This window comes from Emydura macquarii, unplaced genomic scaffold, assembly GCF_026122565.2.
Source record: "Emydura macquarii macquarii isolate MOO-44397 ecotype Brisbane River unplaced genomic scaffold, CSIRO-AGI_Emac_v2 contig_2473, whole genome shotgun sequence".
Classification (NCBI taxonomy): domain Eukaryota; kingdom Metazoa; phylum Chordata; order Testudines; family Chelidae; genus Emydura; species Emydura macquarii.
Window position 1 is genome coordinate 29,201,922 of NW_027132610.1, and position 18,937 is coordinate 29,220,858.

Sequence of the window (18,937 nt, forward strand, 5' to 3'; positions counted from 1 at the left end):
TATTCACTTTGGGCAGTAACCATGGTTCTCTGAGGTGTGTCCCCTTCTGGATGCTCCGCTGTTGGAGAAATTTGTTGACCCCACACATGCAGCGCTCCTCTCCTGCCGAAAGCCTAGCCAGCGGGCAGAGGTGAACCGCCGCAGTTCCTTCTCTACCACAAAGAGAACAATTAGAGCTCCAGAGCAGAAAGGAGGAGGGTGGGTCGTGGAGCACCTATAGGGGGACATAGCTCGAAGAACCAGCATTACTACTTCTTTGAGTAGTGTCCCTATGGATGCTCCAGTGTAGGTGATTCCCGAGCAGTACCCCCTACTGGAGGCTCGGACTTCGGAGTCAAATCTGATATAGATGATAGTACTATGGCACTAAATTTGGCATCTGCAGCCGAATCTGCCAGGATGACATAATGCTCTGCAAAGGTATATGCAGATGCCCAAGTGGCTGCTCTGCAGATTTCGGATATAGGAATACCCTTGGAGAAGGCTACGAACAAGAAGATTGACCTCGGGGAGCATGTGCTCATTGAAGATATATTACATAGCTGGTAATAGAGTTTAATACAGCCCGAAACCCAGAGTCTCTGAGCTGAAACTGCTGTACCTTATGACCTATCCGCAATCGAGAAGAAAAGTTTCAGATTTTCTTGTCCTGTCCAAATAGAAGGCCAAAGCTCTTCTTACATCGAGTCTATGGAGAATGGCTTCCCTATTGTCCTGGTGAAGCTTGGGATAAAAGTCTGGAAGTTGAATAAGCTGGTTTATGTGGAAAGCAGAAGTCACCTTCAAAGTGAACTTTGGATGTGGTCTAAGCATGACCTTGTTGGGGAACAACACCATAAAGGGTGAATACAGCATCAGGACCGCTATTTCCCCTATCCTTCTTGCTGATGTAATAGTGATTCAGAATGCGGTCTTCATGGAAAGAAGGGTTAGTGAACAAGAGGCCATGAGTTCAAATAGTGGTCTGGTTAATACTTGTAGCACCAAGCTGAGATCCCTTTGAGGGATGAGAAGTCTGGGTTGTGGGAAGAGGCTTGCTAAGCCTTTGAGGAACCTCTTCGTAGTTAAATAGGAGAAGACTGAGTAACCTTATACCTACTGATGGAAGATTGCAATTGCTGCTAGGTGCACCTTTAATGAACTAATAGAGACCCCTGATTTTTTAAGAGTCAACAAGTAGTCTAGGAGTATCAGTAAAGTGGTGGCATTTGAGATGCACATTTAGGTTGGCACCATATCTGCAATCTTTTCAAGTTCTGTAAATAGGTACAATGAATAGTTCTTTTCCTACTATATAGGAGGACTTCCTCTACCTTCTCAAAAGCAAGAACCCTCTATGTGTTGGAATCGTGAAGAAGCCATGTTTTCAACCCCAGAGTCCGCAAAATGGAATGGCATGTACACCCCTCATTCTGCGATAGGAGGCAAAGAATGTTCAAGAGAGTCCTTTGATGGACCCAATGCCAGCTGTGACAGATAAGGATATCATGTCTGTCTTGTCAGTATGGTCTGTCTTGTCAGTATATGTGTGCTTTTGCTGTCTTTACTTTCAACAGGACTTTCAGCGGGAATAGGGGAAGACGTAAAGAAGGCCTTTGCCCCATAGGAGGAGAACAACGTCTTCCATGGAGCACGGTCTGATTCCTGCTCTGGTGCAGTATTGTGGACATTTCCTGTTCTGGGACATAGCAAATCAGGGGACATCGGTGATAGACCTAAGTTGAAACATGTTGCGGAGTACTATTGAATGTAGTTCCCACTTGTGGTTGTGGGGGAATTTGTGGCTCGGATTGTCTGCCATCATGTTGTGCATTCCCGGTAGGTAGGCCACTGGTATCTGGATATTGTGGGAGATGCACCAGTTCCATAGTTTTAGTGCTTCTACGCACAGGGAGTATGATCTGGCACTTCCTTGTTGGTTTATAGAATATATGCAGGCTATATTGTCCATCATGACCCTGGGATGAGTGTCCTTGATCAGCAGAAGGAAATAAGCACACGTGTTTCTGATCACTGAGTTCAAGCAGACTGATGTGAAGGCACATCTCAAATGGCAACCATTTGCCCTTCACTGTGAGACCATTGAAATGTGCACCCCATCCTATGAGGGATGCACCAGTGGTCAGAAATGATGATGAGGTAGGCTGAAAGAAAAGGACTCCTGTACAAACATATAAAGGGTCCTTCCACCAAGTCTAAGGATTGTATGACCTTGGCAGGCATCAAAACTGGTTTACTTACATTGTCTCTGTTCAGTCTGCAAACTGAACTGAACTACATCACAGCTGGAGGCATCTCATGTGATGTAGGAGGAGCACTCTCGCCTGAATGGAGCCGAGGTTGGCTCCTATGAATTCTAGCCTCTGTAGTAGTCTTACTGTTGACTTTTGTTTGTTCATTTGCAGCCCCAGATTTCTTAACTGGTTTAGTGTGGTCTGAATGACCCACTGGGCACCTGTAAAGGACCGACCCCTGGGAAAGCAGTCATCCAGGAAGGATAAATCATGATACCTTGAGAGTGTAGATGGGTTGCCACCACTGAGTGAACCTTGGAGAATATTCTGTGGGCAATGAGAGGCCAAAATGGAGGACTCTGTACTGGTCGTGGTCCTGGTCTAGCATGAATTTGATGTAATGTTTGTGGCTTGGCATGATCCAGATGTGAAAATATGCATCTATGAGATTGAGGGCCGAGAACCAATTTCCTCTTTCTAATTCTGGAATAATCATTGATAACCACCATCTTGAACTTCTGAGCCTTGACAAATTTGTTCAGTCATCTGAGATCCAGTATGAGTCTTCAACCGCCTTTTTTCTTTGGTATTAGGAAGTAACAAGAGTAGAAGCCTTTGCCTCTTAGATGTGCAGGCTGCAGCTCTATGGCTTCTATGCTGAGGAGACAGTCTCCTCACGTAACAGACTCTCAGGAATATGGTCCATGCAGAGGGATAGGGAAGGGTGTCTGGGAGTAGAGAGGGAGGAGAAATGGATGCAGTATCCATCACAGACCATTTCTAGCACCTGTTTGTCAGATGCTATCCGTTCCCAGGTGCTGTGGAACAGAATAAGACAGTCCCAAAAGGTGTGGGTGGGGTTTTCCAGCATGAACTGACCATGAGGCATGTTCTATGGGCACCTCAACCAACACATTAAAATTGCTTCTTCAAGGCAGAGGGCTGAGAGGAAGCTTGCTGAGATCCCTAATGTTCTCCACTGGGGAAATCTGGGCTTTTCCTCTGGTGTTCATAAAAACTTCGCACATAGTGACATGGATATTGATATGAATATGAGGAGGATTATCGCAAGCGAAGCTTAAACAGTTGAGGATTGTACTTTTCTTTTGTTCCCAGGTGTATAGATCCCAAGGGATCGAAGAATGACCCTTGAATCTTTCAGCATGTGGAGGGAGTAATCAGTGTTTTCCACAAATAATTTTACTTCCTCAGAAACGGAGTCCTCCGTTGTGGTTTGGACCTCCTTGGGAAAGCCAGAGAGGTGTAGCCACGAGGCCCATCTCATCACAACGGTGGTGGATATGGAACAAGTTGCTGTATCAGCCACATCATGTGCAGATTGGAGAAACTTTTGGCCACCAGCTAGCCTTCATTAACCAAGGCCTTAAATTGCTCCTTGTGACAATCTGGGAGCTGTTCAATAAAGGAATTCATTTTAATATAGTTATGGTAGTCATATTTAGCACACAGGGTTTGATGGTTCGCCACTCTGAACTGTATGGTGGGCTGAGGAACAAGCCTTCCTGCCCAACAGTCCCAATCATAAGGGGTGGACTTATAGTGATGTTGACAGCCCTTGGAATTCCCTGCGTCCACGATAATTGAATTGGGGATGGGTGTGAAAATAGGAATTCTGTATCCTTTACCGGTGCTAATATTTCTTGTCTGCTCTCTTACAAGTTAGAGGGATGGATGCGGGGGTTTGCCATACTACTTTGGCTGGGTCCAAGAAGGCCTCATTAATAGGGGGGGCAACCCTGGAGGCAATGGAGGAGGGCAGAATGTCCACTAGCTTGTGCTGTGACTCCGTCACCTCCTGTAAGGGTATTTGAAGAGCTTCTGCCACCCTCTGTGCCAAGTCATGAAATAGTCAAAAATCATCCACCATCAATGGCAGGGAAAGCATCACAGCCTCGCCTGGTGGTGATGATGACAGGTGGGTTTGAGGAGCCACCTCTTCTTCCTCCACTTGAGCTTCTGGTTCCTCCCTTAACTGTTCTGGAGGTTCGGAGGCCCTCGAAGTAGCAACTGGGGGAGAGTATTTCTTCGGGTGGTGGTAGACCACCCCAGGGGCAACGGAGACCTGTTGCCTTTGGGCCTGGCCAGGGTCCCAATAAGGCCATTAAGATGGGAAAAGGCACAAGATTAGAACCAAAACAGGGAGGTTGTGGGTCAGAGGGGTAGTATGCCCCTCTGGCAAATGAGAGGAGCGATGGGAGGCTAAGTCCTCTTGCACACTTTCTGACTAATGACAAAAAGGGTGGTATTTGGCAGGAAGTAGTCAGAGAGACCAGAGTTCCGGGTGGGCTTGGTACCAGGGCCCCAGTACCAAGCAGCAGGGAATCTGGTGCATCTGACTCCAGAAGACCCGTCATGCACTGGAAATCTGGAAGTGCAGGAGGCAACAATAGTGGCAGAGATTGTCGGTGCAGAGAGGCTTGAACCAATGGAGTTGGAAACAAGGACCTGACAACAGAGTCTACAAATGCCTTGTGTGGCATCAGCGGTACTCATCTCAATGACCATACTGACGGAGCCTCCACCAGGGCCGATCTTCTATGTCTGTAGCACCCTCGTGGTACTCATGTTTCCTTGCCTGTGCCCATCAGGTCTTTGGGTTGTCTGACTTGTTCTGTCAGTTCGGTACCATGTGTGCCCTGTGTACCTGATGTACATGGCTTCGGTGCCATTGGTACCGATGCCCTAGACCAAGCCAGAAACTATTTTCGGCTCAATCGGGGTATACTACGGGGACTCAAAGACCTTTCCTTAGAGACCTTTCCTGAGTGGTTTGCAGGCGTGTGTCTGAGCCCATCTTCCCTTCAAGCAGAGGGCTGTGGTGACCACCAGTACTCCAAAGGTTGGAGAGCTGACTCCATAAGTAGGAGTTTGAGCCTCAGTTCTCTGTCATTCCTGGACCTGGGATTCAGCTGTTGACAATCCACACTTCTGTGGTATGCGCTTCTCTCCCAGGCAGCGAACACATTGTGAGTACATGTCAGTAACGGGAATAGATTCCTTGCAGCTGTGGCACTTTTTTTGAAGTCTGGGGAGCCGGGCATAACCTTGTCCAGGGGGGTCCCCTCCCGACAGGGGTTCTGGAAAATAGAATCCTCACTTTTCTCTCTCTCCCTCCCCCCTCCCCATTTTTTGGATTAAGGCAATGGCCAAAATAAAATGCTAACTAAGCAAAGAAAGAAAAGGGGCTTCAAAAGAAGGCAAAATTGGAAATTGTAAGAGTTAATTATCCTCAAACAGACAACTAGTTAGACTCCTTCTCTAGACAGGGGCGTGGTAAAGAAGGAAATGAAGAGATTCACTCATGCATGCCCGCTGGCCTCGTGACAGGAGAGGACCAGTGCATGTGCAGGCTGAACAGACACTACTACCAAAGTTCCCCAATCAGCAAGTCAAGGGTACAGGCACACCAACAATGGAGCACCCATAGGGATGCTACTTGAAGAAGAATCACTGAACCCACCATTTCTTAGTCGATGAAATAACTTTTATTTAAAAAATTGATGTGATCTACACACTGAACATTCTGTCTAACAGCTGGTCCATATTTGATCCCCTGCAACTGCCCTATTGTTTTCAAGCCCACTTTCGCTATTTAAAAGAAATGGAATTGTCTCCTGAAGGACACTTCAGACTGCATCCAGTTCTGTGAAAATGAGAATTCTATCCTTTTATTATGCTCAATCTTGAAATCCAGATTAGAACTGACCCATAAAGGAACCTTAGAAAAGAAACAGTCCTACTTGTCTAACGTGTCTTACCCTGGTCTGATACTTATCTACTCACAAAGCTAGGGCAACTGAGAATTAAGCTTTGTGAACCAGTTGTTGTGCAGGGTCTGAGGAGGGGAACCTGGCCTTTGGGACCGCTGATCCCTCCCAACCCACTGGCATGAGCTATCTCACACTGTGATGCTAACGTCAAGCTACAAGCCTCTGACAGGCAATGTATTTACATAGGCATCAACAGGCAGGGACGCACCCAATTATGTCATATGAAACATTTCCCAGCTACTTAAGAATCATCAATAGAGAAGCTTCAGCCAATTGCTTCCAGCTCCAGTCCTACACCCCAGAACTGTTTTGCCTAAGCTCATTAATAAATTCACCACTTCACAAGAAAGTGGACATGAACCGCCTTTGTAACCTGAGCTGAGATTCCCTTAGCACTTCAACCAAAACCACAGTTTTAGGTAAAATGTAGTAAATCTGTTCTGTCTAGAGAAAGACAGATTCTAAGTGATTATAAGTAGCAGGCACAGAGATTAAAGTTAGTTACCTAAGAAACAAAAATAAATTTGCAGTCTAAACTCTAATTTAACCAGACTAAGCAAGATTTTAATCCAACAGTTTCTCACCCTAACTGATAGTATAGTTAGCTCACAGTTCCTCAACACACAGACTGGACCCTCTTCCAACCCTGGACTTATTTTCCCCAGTTCAAAGTCTTTGTCTTCCAGACGTTCTACCAGGTGTTGAGATTGGAAGGGATGGGGAGGTGCAGGGGAGGCCAAGTGATAACATCACTGTCTTTCATCTATACTTTCTTCCAGCTGCTAGAAAGATCCTTGTTGTGATGTGGGGGTTAGGCAGTCCCCATTCATCCGACAGTTTCCACTGCCTACGTGCCTTCTCTGAGAAGTCTCTGGGATGGCCATTGGAAGAACAGACTCCCTTTAAGGGGCCATCAGCACACGTCTGGCTGGTCCTTTCTTGCAACTGAAAGGCTGGCTGTGGGCATCTCCCAACCGCACAACATACTTCAGTAGCACATCTAGTAATACTTCATAACTTCACATACAATGGAAGTACGTACAATCCAACAGGATATTAATGTTCAGCAAATCAAGACTGAAAATGGTACCTCACAGGGCATACGTTGTACCAAACGTATCATAATCCTATCACAGTGGTGAATGTGGAGGTTCCCAGGTGCTACTTTGAGGTACAGAGTGCCACAGATGTCTTTTCTATTGCAAAAATCATTTTACGGGTAACAGACAGTCCCTATATTTATCTTGTCTAATCCCTTCATTATGAAAGAGTCTTGTGACCTCTCTTTCAAGAAGTTTTGACAACTCTGTTTGCAGCAGGCCTTCAAATTTTGGCAGAAGGATTACCTCTGCCTTAAGGACATGCCTTTTGTTTACCTCATGAAATTTTACTCAGATTCTGGATAAGTGATAAAGTGCTGAAAATTGCTCTCTCTCATCTCTGACTTATATTTCTCAATAAAGTTTTGCCAACATGCCAAAATCCCTGAATACTTTCAGTGGCAAGGAAATAACCTTAAATGGTACCAGCACATACCACTTCTACAGTTTCCCAGTGAAGTAATAATTTGGCTTCTCATGGAGCACCTGTAGTGACTGGGGAGAGAGTCTAGATTCAGCACTTGGCTCCAGTAGCCCTACCTTTTGAAGGCAACACTAGAAAAATTAAATGTGTTAGTCTTTAAAGTGCCACAGAACTCTCATTGTTTTTGCTGTATACAGATTAACACGGCTACCCCTCTGGAACTGTTCTTCTTGGGATAGGAATTCCCTGAACTGTGGCACTCTGAAGGGTGGGATGAGATTTTGATTTCAGGGTCGATGTTGACTCACATCTCAGGGGGGAGGAGTGGTGCAATGAAAAGGCAGGCTTGAACGTTGTCCTCCTCGTCACTCGAAAACAGAGTAGCAATGGGGGATAAATGATGCTCTGCTGTTGTGTGGTCTAGTGATCTCTCAGTACCAAATAGTAGTGAGTGCAGTGCAGAAAGTACTCTCGCCTTGGCCCATTGTTGCAGATTCAGTACCATCAAAGGTGACATGGTTGTGTTGATCAGTATGGTAGGTGGGGGCGTTGTCTTGCGTGGCGCTTTTCTCCATGCTGTGTCAGTTGGCACCAATTTTGTCAGTGCTGAAAGTGAAGGCATCGGTGCAGTATTGGGGTTCGGTGCCTTTTTCGCCAGTTTCAACAGTGCCGTAGCAGACTCAGATCTGTGTCTCAGTTCTGCTGATTTTCTTGGTGTTCCAGACAACTTGTCAGTGCAGGCTATGCTGGAGGTACCCAGAGCATCCGAACTGCTCACCCATGAGATGGTTGGTACAGAGGGAAGAGGCCTGGGTGGAGACCGTTTCTTTTGAGCATGTCTCCCTCCGGTGAGGTCAGGTCTCTTTTCCTCAGTCTTGTGGAAAAATGAGCCTTTTGTCTTTCTCACCTTTTCCGTTGAAGTCTTGTTCTGAGACAGCTTTGAGGGATTTCTCCATCAGAATTAACTTCTGGCGGAGATCTCTATCACACCTAGCTCTCGCCTTCAGGTCAATGCAGTGTACACACTTTGCTGAAATGTGTCCATCCCCGCAGCATTTGATGCACACACAGTGGCCATCTGAGACAGGAATTGTCTCTCTGCAGGAGCCACATGTCTTGAACCCTGGAGAGCCAGGCATTTTAAAGTACTATCTGCTCCCATAAATAGAAGATTATCCACTAAGGAGCAACAGGGAAAGAAAAGAGTTGTTTGTTTGTTAATTAACTAAAACCCATGGTTTACTACACTATTAACTTATTCTGAATAAACTGGTTATTTAAACTATTTCTAATGCTAATTTGCTTCGGTGTGTTGTTGTGTCAGGGACAGTGCTGCGAGCTCCGCCACAGGCTGAGGAAAGTTGAGGAGGAACTGATGGGGTCGGGCTGCGACAGCAGCAGTTGACGTGCCAATGGTGCTGTGAGACACCTGCTGCACATGCATGGCCCGGACAGGGACAGCTGCAAAAATCTTTGATCGACAGTGCTGGGATGCCTCAGCACCTGAAGTGGAGCGCCCACAGGGACAGCACTCAAAGAAGATAGACTTCATGATTCTAAAGAGTGGTAGGAGGGAAAACAGCAAAATAAATATAATGGATTTTGAGAAGGCAGATTTTAACCAAGTCAGGGAGTTGGTAAATCAGATCCCATGAGAAGAGGGTCAACAAGCATGTGGGCAAGGGTGATCCAGTGGATATAATGTACTTAGATTTTCAGGAAGGCTTTGACAAGGTCCCTCAACAAAGACTCTTAAGCAAAATAAGCTGTCAAGGGATAAAAGGGAAGGATCTCTTGGATCAGTAACTACTTAAAAAGGTAGGAAACAAACAGTAGGACTAAATGGTCGGTTTTCAGAATGGAGAGAGGTAAATAGTGCTGTCCCCTAGGGGTCTGTACTGGTAACAGGAACTGTTCAACATGTTCGGAAATGATCTGGAAAAACATGTTAACAGTGAGGTGGCAAAATTTGCAGATGATACAAAACTACTCCTGATAGTTAAGTCCAAAGCAGACTGCAAGGAGTTACAAAGGGATCTCACAAAACTGGATGACTGGGCAACAAAATGGCATATCAAATTCAATAACTGATACAATAATTACTTTGATAAATGCAAAGTAATGCACATTGAAAAACATACCCTCAACTATACATATAAAATGGAGTCTAAGTTAGCTGTTACCACTCAAGAAAGATCTTGGAGTCATTGTGGATAGTTCTCTGAAAACATCCACTCAGTGTGCAGTGGCAGTCAAAAAAACAATGTTGGGAATCATTAAGAAACGGATAGATAAGGTGACAGAAAATATCGTATTGCCTCTTCATAAATCCATATTATGCCCACATCTTCAATACTGCATGCAGATCAGGTCATCGCAACTCCAAAAAGGTATATTGGAATTGGAAAAGGTACAGAAAAGAGCAACTAAAAGCATTAGGGCATGGAAAAGCTTCCATATAATGGAGAGATTAATAAAACATACTTTACAGCTTGGAAAAATGACAACTAAAGGGGAATATGATAGACGTCTATAAAGTCATGACTGGTGTGGAGAAAGTAAATAACCAAGTGTTATTTACTCCTTCCCATAACACAAAAACTAGAGGTCACCAAAGGAAATTAATAGGCAGCAGGCTTAAAACAAAGGGGAGTATTTCTTCACACAATGCAGTCAACCTGTGGAACTCCTTGCCACAGGATGTTCTGAAGTCCAAAACTGTAACAGAGTTCAAAAAAGAACTAGATAAGTTCATGAAGGATTGGTCAATCAATGGCTATTAGCCAGGATATGCAGGAATTGTTTGCCAGAGGCTGGGAATGGCCAACGGGATGGATCACTTGATGATTATCTGTTCTATTCATTCCCTCTCAAGCACCTGGCATTGGCCACTTTCAGAAGACAAGATATATGGCTAGATGGACCATTGGTCTGACCCAACATGGCTGGTGGTATGAAGCAAGTCTAAGGGGAAAAGCAGTTTGAGCGACTTGACAGTTTTTCACAAAACTGTTCCTTAAGGGCACAACAGCAAACTATCCCACCGAATAAGAAAGATACAAGTACGGAAAAAAAGACAACCCTGGCTTAACCAAGAGATCTTCTGAAACTCATAACAGAACTGGCTTCAACTTTACATGCACTCCTTTTTAAAAAGCTAGATATATTTCAAGAGAACTATTATTTACCATACAGCAACTTACAGAAAGCCACTTATGGATCAATCAAGTCACCTATTAAACTTCCCTTTGTATAACTAATAGAATGAACACCTTGAATGTTTCACTATAAGGCATGAACAGGTTTATTTAGAAAAAGGCTATACATGCACAAGTCCATGTGGCTGGATGCAGTGCACCCGAGGGTGCTGAGGGAGTTGGCAGATGTGGCTGATTTGACTGCAGAGCCACAGGCCATTATATTTGAAAACTCATGGAGAGACTGGGGGAGGTTCCAGATGATTGGAAAAAGCCAAATATAGTGCCCATCTTCAAAAAAAGGAGGAGGATCTGGGAACTACAGACCCGTCAGCCTCACCTCACTCCTGGAAAAACCCTGGAGCAGGTCTTCAAGGAATCCATTTGGAGGCACTTGGAAGAGGGGAAGGTGATCAGGAACATTCAGCACAAATTCAACAAGGGCAAGTCATGTCTGACCAACATGACTGCCGTCTATGAAGAAATGACTAGCTCTGTGGATGTGGGAAAAGTGGGGGACGTCATATACGTTGGACTTTAGCAAAGCTTTTGATATGGTCTCCCACACTATCCTTATCAACAAGTTAAAAGTAGTACTGGTTGGATGAATGGACTATAAGATGGACAGAAAGCTGGCTATATCATTGGGCTCAGCGGGTAATGATCAATGGCTCGATGTCTAGTTGGCAGCCGGTAACAAGTGGAGTGCCCCAGGGGTCAGTGCTGCCGCCAGTTTTGTTCAACTTCTTCATTAATGATCTGGAGGATGGGGTGGATTGCACCCTCAGCAAGTTTGCAGATGACACTAAGCTGGTGCAAGTGGTAGATATGCTGGAGAGTAGTGATAGGATACAGAGTGACCTAGGCAAACTAAAGGATTGGACCAAAAGAAATCTGATGAAGTTCAACAAGGACAAGTGCAGAGTCCTGTACTTAGGACAGAAGAATCCCATGCACTGCTACAGACTGGGGACCGACTGACTAGGCAGCAGTTCTGCAGAAAAGGACCTGGGGATTACAGTGGACAAGAAGCTGGATGTGAGTCAACAGTGTGCCCTTATTGGTAAGAAGGCCAATAGCATATTGGGCTGCACTGGTAGGAGCATCGACAGCAGATCAAGGGAAATGATTGTTCCCCTCTATTCAGCACTGGTTAGGCCTCATTTGTAGTACTGCGTCCAATTTTGAGGCTCCCACACACCCACACACACACAACAGAAAGGATGTGGACAAATTGGAAAGAGTCCAGTGGAGGGCAACGACAATGACTAGCTGCTTGAGCACATGATTATGAGGAGAGGCTGAGGGAACTAGGCTTGTTTAGCCTGCAGAAGAGAAGAATGAGGGGAGATTTGAAAGTAGCTTTAACTACCGCAAAGGGGGCTCCAGGGAGGATGGAACAATGCTGTTCTCAGTATTGGTAGATGGCAGAACTAGGAGCAATAGTCTCAAATTTCAGTGGGGGAGGTCTAGGATGGATATTAGGAAAAACCTTTTCACTAAGAAGGTGGTGCAGTACTGGAATGGATTACCCAGGGAGGTGGTGGAATCTCCCTCCTTAAAGGTTTTTAAAGTGTGGCTTGACAAAGTCCCGGCTAGGATGATTTAGTTGGGGTTGGTCCTGCTTTTGAGCAGGGGGTTGGACTAGATGACCTCCTGAAGTCCCTTCCAACCCTAATCTATGATTGTATGTTTTACAATTCTTTTATCATTCTTGTGGTTCTTCTTTCAAACCTCTGTCTAGATTATCAACACCCTTCCTGATTTGTGGACACCAGAACTGTACACAGTATTCTAGCAGTGGTTATACCAGTGTCAAATACAAGGGTAACAGCCTTTCTATTTCCAATCAATATTACTTTTTATAAATTCAAGAACCACAATAGCCCTTCTGATCACAGATCATGTTCAGCTGACCATGCAAGATGTCAACTAAGAATTCTACACTCACTACTTCTCAGGATAGAGTCCAACAACCTCCTTTGGTAGAACCTCTTTTTCCTTGATGGCTCAGAGGGTTTGTGCTGAGAGTAGTAATAAGAAGTGGGCTTCTGTCTGAATAAAGTCGGAGGTCTGGTTAGTTGTCTCCTTGGTACCTGTGGCATGGAGAGCCTCAGATATCCAAAATCAGCTCACAAATCTTACGGAGCACTGGTCTGGATCTGTATTGGCATTGAACAGGCAACAGCCTTCAAATGGGAAGCCCTCATCTGTGATCTGTTCCTCTTCCGATATCCCTGAAAACTGTAAACAAGGAGCCCTGCACATGACAGCAGCTGTGGCCCTAGCGCTCACCGCAGTTTCTGAGGCATCTAAAACTATCTGCAAAAAAAGTACGACACAAACTGACCTTTCTATTCTATGTACCTGAGTTACTCCCTGTTGTTCTGAGAACTTTTTTCTATATAATTTGATATAGAACATATCTATATAACATAATCCCAATTTAAATAAATTGGGTTTAGCTAAAAGGGCCTGGTAGCTCGCAATAAACATTTGCAAGCTAGCTGAAGAATAATTTTTCCTCACGATATAGTCCTCTCATCTCTGTGTCTTGTGATATTGATTTTCGAGGCCCTTGCGATCTAGATCTCCATGAACAGCAGCTACTACCAGGGATCCTGGGATTGGATGCATTTAGAAGTACTGAAAGCCAGAGGAGAGTACTGTTTGCTTCTATCTGATTTACAAGCGATCCAGATTGCTCTATAAAAATGAGCTGAAGTCTTCATGATTTAGTACCTCCCGAAGATCAAATGTGCAGATGACACAGAGAAGTTATGATTCATAACTTATTTTATGTGATCTTCCTGGTCATTGATAAAAAAAAAGAGCATAGGGCTAAGATCCAATCCTGGTGGGATCCCCCCACCCCCCAAGAACCACCACTTGATGATGATTCCCTGTTTGCCATTATATCTTGGCACATATTCTTCATTCAATTAAGACAAAAAAGAGAAATTTTCATTCACAGATGGACAATGAGCTTCAAGTGAATAGACAGTCATGGTGTAGTTCTCTAAATGAAAAAAATACAAATCTCAACACAAAGCATTAAACAGTGAGAGGGGATTCTTACCATCATTTTTTCAAAAAGTGCTAAGATTTCTTGCTCTGACAAGGGTTTGGGGATAAACTCATCCACATCTGCAGGAAGTGACATCCAATCAGTAGAGGAATGTGATTGTTTCAGCTGCAATAAAGGAGGTCTTTCCTTTTTACTTCCTGGAATCCTTATGCTGGCAAATCTATCCAACTGCAAACAAAAGAACAGTTAACATACATCACCAGCTGTCATTCATGTTATATTCAACCACAAATAATTTTCATACACATGGGTTTTTTTTAAGAACAGTTAACTGTCTGATATGTTTGACCAAAAGCTAGCCTTTACAATTTGATTTAAAACATTTTTATGAAGAGACGTATTCTACTTATTTTTAGACATTAAAAAAAAGCCAGCTAATCCAACACAATGTCTATTTTAAAACTTTACATCAATAGGTAGCTTTTTATTACCAAAGACAAAGGGAATAAGGCATATCATTCAGAGATTTATTTAGCACTTAGAACCTTATCTTGTATGACCAAATATGATTTGACCGAACCTTGGCAATAGATTCCAGTAAAAAATGTAAAGTTAACTCTTAACAAGTGAATTACCTTAAGTTTGAAGTCTATCTAGTAACTGATAGAAAATGAGGGTGTACCTATCCAAAGTCAATGCCCTAGGTGGAAACCCAACATCACTGTGAAGGAGACTGCTAAAATTCTTGGCAGCTGCTGCCCCTGGACCCCCAAATGGGGACTCCATTTTCAGATATTTGGTCCATCTTCCTTATTAGCCTCTGGTTAGAGACTGCCAGATTAAATTTTAAGGCTGCTCAGTTGCTGCTCCTGGAGAAAAAAACAACTTGTCCCTTCACGTATCCAGACACAAAGGATGTCTCTGCTACTATCTCCAAAAGTCTCCTGGCTGCTTCAAAAGGGTAGGAGTCGCTGTACAGTCCCCCTCTCCTGTATATTCAATGCCTTTATCTATTACAGTAGAACAAGCACTAGCCAAATGAAGCCTATGTAGGTCTTGGCAGTTTCATGGCTGATCACAGCTCTGAATAGGAGCAAGTATCTGGCCAGGTATTCTGTAAGTTTTCTATATGCTGCTGCCTTGGAATGAGAAAAGAGGAAGCGAAGGCACTACAGTGGTCTTCAGATGTTAAGTTACTTGTCCAAGGAATAAAAGATAGTACTAGACCCCAACTTTCCTGTCCTCTACTCACAGTACTATTGTAAAAGCAATATTTTCGTATGTTTAAATGTAATAACTATTCAGCATTGTCAAATAAGAGACAAATGGAATTAATCAAAGAGATTAGTACAGCACTATACAGAGTACAGAAAGCACAGATATATTACCATCCTTCGCGTAAGGTAAAGAGCTGGCCTCTGCCTCTCTCCTCTGTATCTGGTAGGATGCTAACAGACCTAATTTTTCAAGTCCCCCGTTTTTTTTAGTATGGTGTGCCGAAAAACTCCTTGTTGGAGAAAAAGTTGCTTTTCCATAATTAATATCACCATGTGTCCTGTTGACATTTTTGTTTTTACCTAATTACTTATGCAATTTCTTATGGTTATTTCTTATTTAGGGCTACATGATTGATATGCTAAGGGGAATTCTAATCCAGTTACTATTACTGACAACTGTCACAGCCAGCAGTTCTTACTAACCAACGTCTTTCAATTGATCCTTATTTTATCCATTACACATAATATGTGCAGCAAGAAGTACCTCTTATCAAAGAGCATAAATAAATCTTAGGCACCCCAATCAGTCACCCAGTTTTGTTTATATCATATTTTTTCAGTATGAGGGGTCTTTTCCCTAGATCTCTATTTTCCATTTGACTTGAGAGCAGCCATAATAAAGTACAGCCCAATATTCAGTCACATGGAATTCCTGAATACAAGTTACTCATAAGTTAAAAATGAACACTGGCCTTAAAATTCAAACAAACATACTCTTTGCTAATACCATAAATACTTTGGGGGAATAGCTAGTATATGAATGCATTTAACAAAAAGGGAAAAAAGTGAACTGACAGGGTTAATAGTTACTAACAATTCCAAAAAACCACTATTTCAGTAAGACTTATTTTTGTCATATAAAGGAAATTACAATTCATTACAAGCATGCTTTTGGTGTTCTAGAACTCTTCCTGATAAGATGCTGACTTTTTATTTAATGTTTAAATAAACTTTTTTTTAAAAACAAGTTATAATTTAAGCCAATTAGAATACTTCACAATATTAAAATGTTGCCATTCTAAAAATGCTAAACTATTCTCTATCAAAGCAACTCAATAAATTTACTTCTCTGTACCTACTCCATAATAGGTAGAGTTCACTAAAACAAGTCAATAGTAACATATTGCTGGTTTCATTTTGTTAAGAATTTTTTCTGTACACAGACTCATTTCCAAGAGTTTACTTCCATTTCTGATACCAGAATTTCTCACGCTACCACACCAATTACTCTGATGTACCCTCACTTTTCCAGCTGCTACGCTCAAAATTTGGCAGTGCAAGGAACACTTTTCAGTTGTACCGTGTTCCCTGCACTTCGCACTTCCAACATTTCAGATTGGACAGCACATAGGAGGAGTAGACCTAGCACAATACCATTGGCTTGAACAATCCCATAAATCTGAAGTCTGTCTTAGTCACAAGTTTGACTGAGCCTTCAAGACTGGTCATGCAGTCAAGGAGGCTCAAAAATACAAGTAACTGACAGTATATAGTGCCTAATTCAGCCTTTTGCTGTTCTCTAAAGGACAGATTATACTACCCTAGCTAAATCAGCTAGTCACCTTCCCTTACAAAGTTTTGTTACTTTTATAAGAGTGTTCTTGCAGTATCTTAACTTCCTTAAGCCTTACTAAACCAAACCTTCACTCCAAATATGTGGCAACCTACATGAAAGCTTGAGTCATGTTAGGTAAGAAATATAGAAAGAATTGGCTATAATTATAAACATACTATTATGTGATATGTCCTTTTTCCTCTATGTAGCTTATAAAAGTACTATCGTTAAGATGCACTGTTAAGAGCAAGTAGATTAACAAATGGAAGCCCTGAACCTGTTTTGTGTTTTCACAATTATGGAAGACAACCCTGCCAATTGCTACGGTCCCAGCTATTAGTATGTTGCAACACACTACCAATTATTATAACCAAGACTTTAGGAATTCACATTTTATAGAAAGTATTTAAAAAATGTATTCTATTAGGTACTACACATGGGATGATATACAAAAATACTCCAGTAAAAAGAGACAGGACAAACTTGGACTAAGATAAACTCCATTTTACTAATGGTAGTTCATGTTAGAAGAATAATTTTTCAGCTTCACTGAGGTCTGCGTCATGAATTATAGATTAATTCCTTGATGACCTTGAGCATTGGGTGTATATACACACTGAGTATGGAAGATCATCAGGGGATTAATCTTTGTATATGAGTATGTATGCATTACAGGAAAAAAACGGTTACTTACCTTAACTGTGGTTTGAGAGCTTTTGTCCAGATGGATCCCATGCTAGGTGTGTGCGCATGCATGCGATATCAGATTCTTTTTTAGCCAACAGCAACCTTTGAAGTTGCATATGCCCTCAAATCCCTCCTCTGAGGATGCAACGTACAGGATGGCCCCAATTGCATCTCATTTCCTTCACCAATTCACAATGGTAAAGGACTCCACATTAGTGGAAATGGAGAATAGGCTGTGGGATCCATCTGGACAAAAGCTCTCAAACCAGTTACTTTATACTAAGTAATTTTTTCTTTGAATATTTGTGCACACAGATCCCACTTTAGGCAATAAGCAAGCAGTTCTTTGTCTCTGATGGTAGAGTCAGAAGTCTAATGACCATGAGACTTCCCTAACAAATTGTTCATCAAATTTAGAAGCTGACAAGAGAATAATATTGTAAAAAATCATCTCTATTGAACTCCAAGTAGCAGCTCTATAGATCTCAAAAATAGAGACAGGTATGTGTCTCAAAAAGACAAAGGAGGCTGATTGAGTTCTGGTAAAATGCCATCTGACACCCATTTTTAGATTCTCTGTTAAAACAGATGTCCCCTAAATTTATCACCAAGAGATAGTCATCAGTACTGATGACTGAGACACTTAGAAGGTGAATCACTATTACCTACTCACAGAATAAGCGTGTCTTGACTGTGCCCACCAAGGGAAACTTCTCCCTGAACTACCAGCTGCAGGCAACACAAGCACTCCACCCCCATGCTGTCAGAAGCCCCACTATTTTCCAGTGCAGTCTAACAATTTACACTCCTCACTTTATTATTCTCAAGTACCCAGTCCCTTGTCTTCTGGACACCTGCAATGTATCTGAAAGCAGAGCACCCAAGTTCAACACTTTTCTTCACAGAAGGCACTTAGACATGTTTGTAAGACGATCCTGAAGTTTAACAAAGCTTGAGTTAACGATTCAAATAAAAAGTTAAAGGTTTTGAAAACATAAGGTTACAAATAAAAGTATAACAATTTATAGTCTATACTTGTTAATACGTCACCTTCCTATCTAATATGGTCTTTCTCACCCAATGGTCAGTTCATATAGTGCTTGTTCAATCCAGAAAGCTGGGATCCACCTTCTTGACACTCCTCCTGGCAGATCATCTCCTCCATAATGGAGAACATTTTGTGCCATTTTTCCTTCTCTTATACAGCCCCAGACTTTTGTCTCATTTCAATTTCAATATCATTAACTTCAGCTTTGTTTTAAGTTTGTTCTTAACTGTCAGCAGAGCCCACGCATGACCATCCCCAGCTTTCACCGAAGTATCAAGAAGCTGGTCAAACACAGATATAGTACGTCTGCCTGGGCTTGTCTGGCTATTCCTGTGTCACAGTGATTGGTAGAAGAGTTTTGTCTTAGTGAGATAACACAAGGTAGCTCTCAAAACATTCTAAGTGTGGCGTTTAGCCTCTTGAAGGGAAAAGAGAGCTCTTGGAAAGAACACTGCCATTAGTGCAGTGGTAGGACTACATATAAGTCCCGGGAAAGGGGGGGGAGGGAATTAGTAAGTGGGAAAACGTGTTAGAACTTTCAAAAAACTAGTTACGCAATGATGGACAAAAAAAAGGATCTCCTTTTACTGGAGAAT

The 18,937-nt window shown here is 42.7% G+C and overlaps 1 protein-coding gene across 3 annotated transcripts in view; it reads right to left on the reverse strand.

The window, feature by feature from the left end:
- The window catches only part of DIAPH3 (diaphanous related formin 3), a 581,492-nt gene that overhangs the window by 514,772 nt on the left and 47,783 nt on the right, over positions 1-18,937 (reverse strand). For all 3 annotated transcript variants that reach the window (XM_067563206.1, XM_067563204.1, XM_067563205.1), the window contains one exon: positions 13,826-14,002. In XM_067563206.1, the coding sequence (XP_067419307.1) occupies positions 13,826-14,002 (177 nt within the window). The remainder of the gene's footprint in view (positions 1-13,825; positions 14,003-18,937) is intronic.